Here is a 12,898-nt window from a genome sequence, read left to right as displayed (position 1 = left end):
ATTCTGTCTGAAGACTGTAACACAGGCCAGGCGCGGTGGCTCATGTCTGTCATCCCAGCACTTTGGGAGGCCAAGGCAGGCAGATTACCTGAGGTCAGGAGTTCGAGACCAGACTGGCCAACATGATGAAACCCCGTCTCTACTAAAAATACAAAAATTAGTTGGGCGTGGTGGCGGGCACCTGTAATCCCAGCTACTCGGGAAGCTGAGAAAAGAGAATCGCTTGAACCCAGGAGGCAGAGGTTGCAGTGAGCTGAGATCGTGCCATTGCACTCCAGGCTGGGCAACAAGAGTGAGACTCCATTTCAACAACAACAACAAGACTGTAACACAGAAATTCTCCGAGTTTCCAGCCCATCAGCCTGTCCTACAAATTTCACACCAACTTGTCAGCCCCGACAATTGTGTGAACCAAATCCTTAAAATAAACTGTGTGTGTGTGTCCTGTTGGTTCTGTTTCTCTGGAGAACCATGACTAATACAGATGTCTTTCCATTTATTTAGGTCTTCTTGAATTTCTTTCAATGATGTTTTGTAGTTTTCAGTGTACAAATCTCATGCTTCTTTTAAAAAAATCTATTAATAAGTATTTTATTCTTTTTTGACACTGTTATAAATGGAATTATTTTCTTAATTTCATTTTGGATTGTGTATAGAAATACAATTGATTGGCCAGGTGTGGTGGCTCATGCCTGCAATCCAAGCACTTTGGGAGGCAGAGGTGGGCGGATCACTTGAGATCAGGAATTCGAGACCAGCCTGGCCAAGATGACAAAACTCCGTCTCTACTAAAAATACAAAAATTGGCCAGGCATGGTGGCGGGCACCTGTAATCCCAGTTACTTGGGAGGCTGAGGAGGGGGGCAATCGCTTGAACCCAAGAGGCAGAGGTTGCAGTGAGCCAAGATCGTGCCATTGCACTCCAGCCTAGGCAACAGAGAGCAAGACTCTATCTCAAAAAACTTTAAAAAATTGATTTTTGTATAATGATCTTTTTGGAGACAATGTCTCACTTTGTCACCCGGGCTGGAGTGCAGCCTTGCCTTCCCAGGCTCAAGCAATCTTCCCACCTCAGCCTCCCAAGTAGCTAGGACTACAGGTGCATGCCACCACGCCAGGCTAATTTTTGAATTTTTTGTAGAGACAGGGTTTCACCATGTTGCCCAGGCTGGTCTCCACCTCCTGGGCTCAAGTGATCCGTCCACCTCAGCCTCCCAAGTAGCTGGGACTACAGGTGTGTGCCACCACACCCAGCTAATCTTTGTATTTTCTATACACACAGAGTCTCACTATGTTGCCCAGCTGGTCTCGAACTCCTGGGCTCAAACAATCCACCTGCCTAGGCCTCCCAAAGTGCTGGGATTACAGGTGTGAGCCACTGCACCTGGCCTTAGTCCCATCTTTGTCATCTCATCCATTGGCTTGACGGGACGAGCAGGTGTTACCCTTTGATTCCCTTGGCGATCTTTCTAGTTCCAGAGCATCAGCCATGTCTGTCTTGACAGCTCTGCAATTTCTCACTCCATCCTCTCGAGCTCTCCTGTGAACTCCAAGCTCCAGGTTCATAGATCCAAATCTCTGCTTGGATCTAATAGGCATCTCAACATACCATTTCCACAAGCGAAGCCTTCATTGTTCACCCTAGACTTGCTTCTCTTCGCATGCCCCGCATCTTAGTAAAGGTTCTTCCTCTTGCTCAGGCCAAAGTGGTGTTCTTGACTCCTTTCTTTCTCTCAAACTCCATGTCCTATTCATCAGCAAATCTTGTTGGCTTTCCCCCCAAAATCTATCCAGAAGCTGATCTTCTGTCCCCACGCTGGTCCAAGCCACCAGCCTCTCATCAGGATGGCTGTGGTGGCCTCCTCACTGGCATCCCATGCTTGCCCTCCCCCAGTCCCTTTGCCACACTGCTACAAGAGTGACTGGAAAACTTAAGATTATGTCTTGCTCCTGGCAAAAGCCTCCTATCACTTCCTTTATAACACTGACTTCCAGAAGACCTTCTAACTATGACCTCAAACCCAGAAGGCATAGAAGACAAAAGAGTCCAACTAGCTAAAAATAAACATCTCTCGTGTCTAAAAAACACCATCAAATCAATGAAAAACGAGGAAAAGTATTTGCACTATATAACACAAAGGGGTACCTCTCTCTCATACATGGAAGGTACCTAGGATTCTACATATTATTTATTTATTTATTTGAGACAGAGTTTCGCTCTGTCACCCAGGCTGGAGTGCAGTGTTGCGATCTCGGCTCACTGCAACCCCCGCCTCCTGGGTTCAAGCAATTCTCCTGCCTCAGCTTCCTGAGCAGCTGAGATTACAGGCACCCACCACCACGCCCAGCTAATTTTTGTATTTTTAGTAGAGATGGTATTTCACCATGTTGGCCAGGTTGGTCTCAAACTCCTGACCTCAAGTGATCTGCCCACCTCGGCCTCCCAAAGTGCTGGGATTACAGGCGTGAGCCACTGCACCTGACCGATTTCTAGATAAAAAAAGACCAACAAGAGGCCAAGGCAGGAGGATCGCTTGAGCCCAAGATTTCAAAACCAGCCTGGGCAACACAGTGAGATCCTGTCTCTTTAAAAAAAAAAACAAACAAGAAGACCAACAATACAATTAATGGGCAAATGTCAGGAATAGACAGTTTGCAGGAGAAATAAAATGCGCATAGTTTTTAAACATGTGAAAAGAGAAATACAAATTAAAAACCACACTAAGGTCAAACAAAAACTTGTACGCGAATGTTCATAGCAGCATTATTTACAATAGCCAAAAGGTAGGAACACCTGAAATGCCCATCCATGGATGAATAGATAAACAAGATGTGGTGTACACAGATAACGGACTACGACTCAGTTATAAAAAGTAAGCCATGAACCTCAAAAACACGATGCTAAGAAAAACAAGCCAGACACAAAAGGTCATGTATTGTATGATTCCATTGATGTGAAACTTCCAGAACAGTCCAATCCATTGAGACGGTAGATTAGCAGCTGCCAGGGCCTGAGGAGTGGGGGAATTGGGAGAGACTGCTGAATAACCACCGGATCTCCTTTTGGGGATGAAAATGTTCCGGTAGAGAGAGGCAATGGTCACACAACAATGTGAATGTACCAAATGCCACCAAATTGTAAATTTTAAAATGGTTAATGGCTACTTTTCTGTTATGTGAATTTTTCCTCAGTTGAAAAAATTAAAAACACAAAGAAGAAACAAAACCCCATGCTGAGAAACCATGTCTCCATCTCAGCTTGGCATGCGTCTCCTGGTAGCGAGTGAGGGCACTGTGTGGGCAAGGCTGGGGGAGCCGGCCCTCATCCTGCCCATGGGGCTGCCAAGTGGGCAGGCCCTAAGGAGTGGAGTTGGCCAGTATCTGCCATGCCGACTCTGCAGCTGAAGAGAGAATGAGGGTCTCTATGCACCCATGTGGAAAGATGCCGAGTATTGGGATATATCGCTAATGGACACTATATCACACGGTGTCGAACAGCATGCAAGCGCAATACCTTTCATGCGAGAAAGGTGAGGGCCAGGAGGGGCAGCCATAGGAGCTTGTCTTTGTCTAGAGAAAGAGGACAGGTAAGCAGGCAGTGAAGAAAAGCACATCTCTGTTGCGGACATTGCAGGAACTGGCTTCCATGCTGACATGGGAACCGCCTGAATACATGGCTTCTGCTGGACAGTGAAGGTGAGGGAAAAAGGTAGCTTCCCCTTGTTCCAGCCCAGCTCACCTTTTTTTTTTTTTTTTTTTTTTTTTTTTGAGACGGAGTTTCACTCTTGTCATCCAGGCTGGAATGCAGTGGCACCGATTTCGGCTCACTGCAACATCCGCCTCCCGGACTCAAGCGATTCTCCTGCTTCAGCCTCCTGAGTAGCTGAGATAACAGGCACTTGCCACCACACCCAGCTAATTTTTGTATTTTTAGTAGAGACGGGGTTTCACCATGTTGGTCAGACTGGTCTCGAACTCCCCACCTCAAGTGATCCACCCGCCTCAGCCTCCCAAAGTGCTGGGATTACAGGCGTGAGCCACGGCACCCGGCCTCCAGCTCACCTTTGATCCAGACTTGGTGTTCCCTCTGCCTGGAACACCCTCCCGCATCAGAATGGCTGACTTCTTGTCATTTGGATGTCAGCTTAAATATGTCCACGCCAGAAAGGCCAGTTCATCTTGTTCTACATTTTGTTTTGTTTCCCTCCCTCTCTGTTTTCTACACACACAGCTCCCAGGAACGAGGCCCGGGTGAGCAAAGTAGGTGACCACCCCTGGCACACACTGATCCTTGGTGACCTTATCTGGTTCCAGAGCATCAAACAGCCTACTCAGCCAAACACAGTGGCTCACACCTGCAATCCCAGCAATTTGGGAGGCTGAGGTGGCAGGATCACTTGAGCCCAGCAGTTCGAGACCAGCCTGGGCAACAGAGCAAGACCCCATCTCTACAAAAAAAAAAAAAAAATTTAAATTCTGTTCCAATTTTCATGTACATAAAAATAAAATAAAAATAGCTGGGCATTGTGGTACACACCTGTAGTCCCAGCTACTCAGGAGGCTAAGGTGGGAGGATCACTTGAGCCCAGGAGGTGGGGGCTGCAGCGAGCTGAGATTGCACCACTGCACTCCAGCCTGGGAGAAAGAGCAAGACCCAGTCTCAAAAAAAAAAAAAAGAAAGAAGAAAAAAAGGAAAGGAAGGAAAGGAAAGGAAAGGAAAGGAAAAGAAAGGAAAGGAAAGGAAGGAAGGAGGGAGGGAGGGAGGGAAGGAAGGAAGGAGGGAAGGAGGGAGGGAAGGAAGGAAGGAAAGAAGGAAGGAAGGAAGGAAGGAGGGAAGGAGGGAGGGAGGGAGGGAAGGAAGGAGGGAAGGAAGGAAGGAGGGAAGGAGGAAGGGAGGGAGGGAAGGAAGGAAGGAGGGAAGGAGGGAGGGAGGGGGGAGGGAGGGAAGGAAGGAAGGAGGGAAGGAAGGAAGGAGGGAGGGAGGGAAGGAAGGAAGGAAAGAAGGAAGGAGGGAAGGAGGGAGGGAAGGAGGGAGGGAGGGAAGGAGGGAGGGAGGGAAGGAGGGAGGGAGGGAAGGAGGGAAGGAGGGAGGGAGGGAAGGAAGGAGGGAGGGAGGGAGAGAAGGAAGGAGGGAAGGAGGGAGGGAGGGAAGGAAGGAAGGAGGGAAGGAGGGAGGGAGGGAGGGAAGGAAGGAGAGAAGGAGGGAGGGAAGGAAGGAAGGAGGGAGGGAGGGAGGGAGGGAGGGATGGAAGGAAGGAAGGAAGGAAGGAAGGAGGGAAGGATAGAAAAGAAAGAAAGAAAACATTACTCTACTCTCATCTCTATTCCTAGCGACGCCAGGTGGCTACTTCCCGGCCACGATGAATGAGACAATGGGGCCTCTGCACTATCGGGCACCATCAGATCTCCACATTTGCCAGGAAGGGGAGGCCAGATCCAGGGCTGGGGTGCTCCTGGCCAGTGAGGGGCTATCCCCTGTCCTTTCTTCTTGGCTTCAGGCCAGGGGAGGAAACAGGGAGCTGTCAGCTGGCCTTCCTCAGCCTCCTGGAGCCAGGCCTGCCTGCCTCAGCTTAGCCAAGTGGAACTTGGGGAACCAGCTGCTGAGGTGGCAGAGTAGGGGTCCTGGACCTACCCCTGATCTGGATCCTGCCCTGAGGGCTGTCTGAGCAGGGCAGGGCGGGCAAGTGTCGAGCACAGGGCACCACAGCAGACTGACTGTGCTGGGACGGCCCAGAGCAAGGAAGGCAGGGTGGGTTTTTGTGGCCACAGGACGGCCACATCCCCTACGGGAAACTCAACAGGAGCCCGAGGGCCTGGGAGAGAGGCCTGGGGAGGAACCCCCTTCCCACCCACCAGAGCCACCACTGCCCAAGGACAGGTGTCCACGGTCAAGAAGCACAGTGCCACAAAGACACCTCAGGGATGGTGGGGCTGCCACGGTGACAAGACTCCCCAGGCACGTATGACACGCCCAGAACAGGTCAATCCATGGAGACAGCAAGCACATGACAGCCTGGTGGGGGGATGTGAGGGGAGGAGTCTGCCCGTGGCCACAGGGCCTTTTGGAGGGATGAGAATGTCCTGGAAGCAGACCAGGGTGATGATTACACAACATGGCAAATGTGCTAAATGCCACCAAATTGTACAGTTTTAAATGGTCAAAATGACAAATGAATTTGGTCCGAACACAAATGGTTTCTCACACTGCAGGCGCTCCAGCTCTGACATGTGCACTTCTTTATTGGAAAAGAATAAAGCAGTCACTGACGTGCCAGGGGCAGGCCACGAGCAGCTGCCGTCCTCCTCCCAGTGTGCCTGGCATGGTCGCAGGGGAGTGGGTGCCTGGAGTCCCGGGGACACCACGGGGCACACTGAGGGAGCTGAGGAGCCGGGGCCGCGCAGCCTCCTGGATGCTCAGCGGATCTGGTATGAGGACAAGGCAGGCAGAGGAGACAAGGAAGGCAAGGGGTGAGCAGGGGCTGGCTGCCATCCCCAACTTGGAGGGGTCCCTGCCAGCCCCTCCTCACCGTGTACTTGTCCCACTTCTTTTCAGGGTCGTAGGGTTCCCAGCGGCTGGCGGGGAAGATGTGCTTGTTCTTCTCGTACCAGCTCCTCAGCACCACCTTGCCTGCGTGTGACTAAGGGAGGAAGAGGGCACAGGGCCGCCTGACGACCTCCCCTTCCCTTGGCTTCTCCTCCATAGCCTAGGGACACCCGTTCCCCCTCACACGGCCTCCTATGCTGTACCTCATCCTTCTCCACAGTGGCGTCACTGAGCAACCGCACATCGTCATGAACATCAAAGTTGAAGAGTGGCCCTGCAGGGAAGAAGCAGACAGCCCAATGTCCCGCTGCTGCCCCAGTGACAATATCGGGGGCAAGGTGCTATGGGGGCGGCTGGGCCGGGGGCACTCACCACTCTTGCCCCGTGCCTTGGTGACGATGAAGTCGTAGAAGCTGTGATGCTGGGAGCCAAGGGCAGGAAAGTGGCGCCTTGATGGTCCATGTCGGCCCCTCCCCACACCCCCCGCCTGCGCACACTGCCCCCACCAGTCTGAGCCAAAGCCCAGGGCACAGCACCCACTACGGGTACTGGGGCTGAAGGGACTCACGTGAGGAATGATCAAGTCCTCCTTGATGTACATGAGCTGCTCCACCCCTGCGGACCTGAGGGAGGAAGGCAGGAGGGCGTGGGCAAGAGGACAGCACTCCTGCCCAGGGAGGGAGGAGGCAGCCAGCCCAGGAGAGCCCGTGCTGGGGCTGGGAGGCAGTGGCCAGTTGGCTCTGCGGGAAGCTCCATGGTTTAGTGAGCACAGGACTGGCGCCCAGCACCCTCCACCTTTGGGCTAAGGAACCAAGGCAGGCTGCTCTCAGCAAAGCTCTCTCTGGTGGGAGAGAAGGGAAGAGGAGCCTGACCCCCTCTTTTGGGAGGAGAGTACCCAGCACGCTGCTTGCTTGCCCAGGCAGCGCCCACATCACACTGGGTGTCTGGCACCCGGGCTGGAGGCACAGGTGCCACACACACCACCGTGCACACACGCACACCTCACACCTCAGCTCACTGAAGTCTTTCCGAAGGATCTCGAGCGCCTTCTGCAGGAACTGCTGCATGGTGTTGCCCTTTCTCATCTGCATCCGGGAATCCAGGAGTTGGGAAGGGAAGGCAGAAGCCTGCAGAAGGGCTCTCAACAAGGCAGAGGCCCAGAGGGCCCTGCCAGAGACTGCAGAGCCTCACCCAGGCCTGGGCCTCACTCCCCAGACAGGGGGCCAGGCCCTGGAGCCTGTTATTCTCAGGATCCCTGGTGCTTCCCAAGTCAGGAAGGTCAGTTCCTTCCCACGGAACCTGAGGGAGGCTGGGCCCATGGTGAGCAGGAAGCAGGCTGCACGCTGCCTACCTTGACTGTCCGCCGGTGCCCAGAGCCATCCCAGTAGCTGAAGGTGATCTCGATCTCCTCGCCTACAAGGCAGAGCTGCCTCTTGGTCTCCAGACCCAGGCACCCCAGCCCCACTGAGAGCAGCCTTGGGGCTCAGCGCACCACCCAGGAGACTGTGGACAGGGAAGCTGGCTTGGGCCCAGGCCCCTCGCGTCTGACTCCGCAAACACTCACTCTTGATCTTCTCCTGCTTGGCTTCCCACTCCTGCCGCAGCTCTTCCCGAAGCCGATTCTCCTCCTCCTGGGAGAGGGAGCAGGCAGACGGGTGAGGCCCAGGGCTGCTCAGGGTGCATGCAGAGCCTGGCTCCCTGAGCAAGGGTCTCCACCAGGGCTGGAGTCCAGGCCGGGGTCAGGGCCAGGTAGCCTTTACCTCGCGGTCTCGATCAGGCAAGAAGCTTGTGTCAACGTCTGGGTTCTTCCCCAGTTTTCTCTTCTTCGTGGTGATCTCTGGAACAAAACGAAGCCGAATATCATAGCATTATTATAAAAACGATTTTGATGTGGCTGACGCCCGGGGTCCCCCAAGCATACCTTGAGAACAGTTGATCTAGAAGACAAGCCTAGGGCGGGGACACAGACTCATGCTTGTCAACCCAACACTTGGGGAGGATAAGGCAGAAGGACTGCTTGAGCCCAGGAGGCGGAGACCAGCATGGGCAACATAGCAAGACCTCGTCTCTACTAAAACTCAAAAAAATCAGCCGGGTGTGGTGACGCACCTGTAGTCCCAGCACCTGTAGTCCCGAGTCCCAGTAGCTGGGACTCCGGAGGCTGAGGTGGGAGGATCGCTTGAGCCTGGGAGGTCGGGGCTGCAGTGAGCCGTGATCAAACCACTGCACTCTAGCCTGGGCAACAGAGTGAGACCTCATCTCAAAAAAAAAAAAAACAAAAAAAGAAAGAAAAGAACAACAAAAAAAGATAAGTCTAAACTCTTTAGCCTGATGCTCAAGGGCAGAGATTCTAGAGCCCGGTTGCAGATTAGAATCACGTGGAGAGCTTTAACAAAAATGGACGTCAGGGTCTTGTGGCTGGGCCCCCTAAACAGAACCTGTGGAGGGAGGGAAGAGCCCACCAAGCAGTGTTTTGTAAATGCCCCAGTGACACACAGTGAGGGTGACAACCTTTCCCCCAGGCCTGCACTGTCCACGCCAGTAGCTCCCAAGTTCGAGACCAGCTTGGGCAACATGGCGAGATTCCATCTCTACAAAAAATACAAAAATACAAAGCGCCTGTAGTCCCAGCTACTCAAGTGGCTGAGGTGGGAGGGTCCCTTGAGTCCAGGAGGTCAAGGCTGAAGTAAACTGTGATCGCACCTCTGCACTCCAGCCTGGGCCACAGGGAGACACTGTCTCAAAAACAACAACCACCACCAAAACAAAAACACAAACACAAACCAGTAGCTCCCGCTGCACACAGCACCCCAGCATCGCAGCTAGTGCGCCTGCCGCAATGGTGATATTTTGGATACACTGGATTAAATACAATGTCATACTAAAATCCTGCTTGTTTTTTTTCTATGTTTTACAGTGGCTGCTGGAACACGGAACCCAAATGGCAGGTGGCTGGCAGGTTCTTCCTTCCCACAATCCCGCACTCCCCTCAAAGCCATGGCACCCAGCCTGTTACCACAGCCACAAAGCACCATCCCCTGCCTCGCTTCTCTCCTTCCGCCATTCCCTGGGTGACACAATTTCTAGAACTGCCACCACACCCTCCAGGGGCCCATGACACAACTTGCTCCCAATCTTCAAACGTTTTGAAAAGCTCTTTCCTGCTGAGCTTCTGGCATGTACTTTCTCGTCGCCTCCCTGCCTCTGGGGAATGCAACTCCCCTCATCCTTAGGGCCTAACTCAACCCTCCCCTCCTTCCTTGACCACTGGGTTAGCCCGGTGGGCCCCGAGCAGAGCAGTAACCCTGAGTAGTGTCTTCAGTGCATGGTGACCCGTGACTTCCACCAGGAGAGGGACAACACCCTATGTGCCCTGGCCAGGCACAGCACAGGTATGTGGCGCATGTGGAGGCCAGGCTGGCTTTACTCTCACTCCCTAGCCATCCCGAGCTTTCCCTGACACCCCCTTGTTCTCACAGCTGAGACCTGCAGTGTCTGACTAGTAGCCACGGAATTTCTCTGGCTGTATACATTTACGCTGAAACAAATCAAACAGAATTAACCATTTAGTACCCCAGTCATACAAGCCACCTGCAGCAAGTGTACCATATTGGGTGGCACAGACTCTAACATTTCCATCATCACAGAAAATGTGCCCAGCCAGCCTGGTCTAGACCAGCCTCTCCCCTCCCCGCTCTACTGTGCGTGGTGCCTCCGGAGGGCAGCTTTTGGAGCCATCTTGACAGGGCATCAGCTTTGCTGACAGCCTCTCACATTGGGGACCCCTCCCCAGGGGCTGCGGGCAGGGCTCCGACTCAAGCCAGCCCTCACCTTCCCTTTCCATCTCCTCCTCATACATGGCCGCCTCCTCTTCCTCCTCGCCTCCCTCTTCTTCCTCCTCCAGGGTGAAGGACAGGCTGGAGATCTTCCGCTTGGCTTCCTTCTTACGCTCCTTCTCTCGAAGCTTCTCCAGCTTCCTAGCGAGGTGCAGGTGGCCCCCTCACACACCATGTCCTTCCCGACCCTGACCCAGCCCCTTCCTTGACCCAGAGCCACCTTTGTGCCCTATGTGGGGCCTGCCCTGCCCAGGCTGGGTCCCCATTGCCCCAGACGGGTCCTGCTGTCCTGGATCACTTTGCGCTCATGGGCGAGGGCTCTGTTACAAACAGCAAGCACAAAGGGCCACAAGGGCTGCAGGACAGAGAGGAATGGGGAGAATGCAGGCTGCTCAGGCACCAGATGCTGGGAAAGAGCCCACTACATTTAGAAGGTCAGAAAGAAGACAAGCCGCCATGGTGAAAAGATGTGAGCGTGGACCCGAGGAGGCGGGAGAGAGAAATGCAAATCGCAAGCTAGATACTACCCCTGTCCCAAAGCAGGAGACAGGGTCCCCCCCAGGGTGCAAAAAGAGCCCAACCAGCCACGGGACCCCGTAAGCACTAGCTCCATGTTGAGGGCTGTGGCGAGAGGACCCACATCTGCAGCTCCTTGGACTGCTCCTTCTTGGCCAGCTGCTTCTCCCGCTCCTTCACTAGAGCCTCCTGCTTGGCCTTCATGTCATTCAGGGTCACGAGACCTTTGAAGCAAGGAGGCACAAGGGGCAAGGTAGTCAGTCACAGGGCCTGCGGAAGAGTGGCCCGGGACCCGGGTGAGGGGCACCCACACCCTGCTCACCCACGGTGCTGGACTTGAGCTCTGCCTCCACCGCGTCGTAGTGCGCAGAGAACTTCTTGTCAATGTTGGATTTCATGATGTTCTCCTGCAGGGAGTGACAGCCACCATGAGAACCACCCCTCACTGTGAAAATGGCACGCTGGCCATCAGGGACCTGGGTTATAGTCCAAATCTGCCCCTGTGCCCTTGTCGATGGAAGGTTCCATGAGGCTGGGTGGGGCTCTTCAAATACTAAGAGTGCCAAATGGGGCCGTTTCCATCCCTGAGCTGCTCTGGCTCTTCAGGTCTCCTGCTGGGGATCACAGGTCCCTCAGTAACCTGAAGCCACCCACCCTATTGACCTTTGGCGTTTTTCATGTCCAGCCTTTAAGCTGAAGCTTCTGAGACCCAAGCCAAGGGGTATGAGGAGACAGCAAACAAGAACAGAGTGGTTGAGGGGCCTGGCCCCTCCCTGAGTGATTTTCCTCCCTCCAGGCCCCAGAATGTCATCAACAGCTTCCCAGGAGGCCTCTCTTTGGCCCCAGCCCCAACCCACTTGGTACCATATCAAGCCCTCGCTGACCAGTGGCCTCCCAAGAAGGTGGCTGGCAGAGAAATACACCTCCTGCTTGCTGGGCACCCTGGCTCAGACAGTGGGGCCAGGGCATGAGGACTTGGTGTTTCAAGGCTCCTCTGGCCAGGCTTCCCCAGTTCCCCAGGCAGAAGCCTGCTCTCCCCTGGAGCCCCGAGTCCTGATGAGTGAGTCTCCCCGAAAGGATCAAGCTCCTCCACGCTCCTTCCCTGACCACCACCATCATGGGCCACTCACGGAAGCAGTGGGTGAACCGCTGGCACCCGGAAGGGTCGTGCCTGCCTCACAGGTGCAAGGGGTTCTGGAAGGAGCCTCCTGGCCAGTGGACTGGCCAGGTCTGGCTCAGGCCTCCCCGCGCCTCTCTAGGGGGAGACGAACCGCCCTGCCCGGTGTCCATAGGACCAGGGCAGAGGCCTGGCTCTGAGGGCCGAGGGGCCAGAGCCAGGACGCTGGGTGTCCAGGCGAGGTGATGAGAGGCCCGTCCCCGCCGTGCCTCCCAACAGAAACACTGGCTCCGCTCCCTCCTGCGGGAGGCCGGTCATCAGCTAGTGGCCTCAGCCTCGGAGAACGCCCGGCTCCGGGCCCATTTTACAGATGAGACTGTCGCCGGCTTGCTTCTGTGCCCTGCTGGAAGTCAGCGAGCCAGGGGCCCGCCCCCGCGCGCCGCCCGCGCTCCGTGGCCACCGCCCCAGGGCTTCCAGGGCCGGAGCGTGGCGCGGGGCCGCTAGGGGACCTGGGCAGCGCGCATGCTCCAAGGCTCCCCGACTCGCACCTCCGCGATGCGCTGCTTCATCTGCTCCATCTGCTCGCGCTGCTTCTCCCGCTTCTTCATCAGGTGCATGGCGCGGCCGGCCTCGCTCGCGGCGCCCTTGTATTGAGCCATGGCAGCGGCGGCGGCGGCGGCGGCGGCGACAGCGACAGCGGCCCAGCCGGCCCTCGGCGTCAGCGGCAGCGGCAGCGGCGGTGGCGGCGGAACAGTCCGCTGACGCCCGCGCCGTGACGTCAGCCACCAGGAGACGCACGGATGCCCCGCCCCGCCGCGCACCAGCCGGCCCGGAGCGCGACCGCCGCCTGCCCCGCCCCGCCCCGCCCCGCCCCGCCCCGCCGGA

The 12,898-nt window shown here is 55.2% G+C and overlaps 1 protein-coding gene across 1 annotated transcript; it reads right to left on the bottom strand.

Moving 5' to 3' along the window:
• Positions 1–6,195: 6,195 nt before the first annotated feature.
• On the bottom strand, positions 6,196–12,832 carry FAM50A (family with sequence similarity 50 member A). Its single transcript, XM_054472294.2, has 13 exons — positions 12,562–12,832; positions 11,219–11,303; positions 11,021–11,120; positions 10,376–10,521; positions 8,305–8,381; positions 8,109–8,175; positions 7,896–7,957; positions 7,553–7,629; positions 7,113–7,167; positions 6,917–6,965; positions 6,748–6,818; positions 6,528–6,638; positions 6,196–6,423 (listed from the first exon to the last, which is right to left on the bottom strand). Exons 1-13 carry the CDS (start codon positions 12,670–12,672, stop codon positions 6,415–6,417), a joined length of 1,020 nt encoding a protein of 339 aa, XP_054328269.1. The 5' UTR covers positions 12,673–12,832; the 3' UTR covers positions 6,196–6,414.
• Between the last annotated feature and the right edge of the window lie 66 nt (positions 12,833–12,898).

The sequence above is a fragment of the Pongo pygmaeus genome, chromosome X (genome assembly GCF_028885625.2).
Source record: "Pongo pygmaeus isolate AG05252 chromosome X, NHGRI_mPonPyg2-v2.0_pri, whole genome shotgun sequence".
NCBI lineage: Eukaryota > Metazoa > Chordata > Mammalia > Primates > Hominidae > Pongo > Pongo pygmaeus.
This window is presented reverse-complemented; position numbering and strand designations above follow the sequence as displayed.

Excerpts from the sequence above, each read along its gene's own strand:
- FAM50A (XM_054472294.2), bottom strand. The coding sequence starts at position 12,672 with ATGGCTCAATACAAGGGCGCCGCGAGCGAGGCCGGCCGCGCCATGCAC. Across the intron at positions 8,176-8,304 it reads TGCCTGATCGAGACCGCGAG|GAGGAGGAGAATCGGCTTCG; the intron begins GTAAAGGCTACC and ends TCCCTCTCCCAG. Across the intron at positions 6,819-6,916 it reads CAAGGCACGGGGCAAGAGTG|GGCCACTCTTCAACTTTGAT; the intron begins GTGAGTGCCCCC and ends TCTTCCCTGCAG.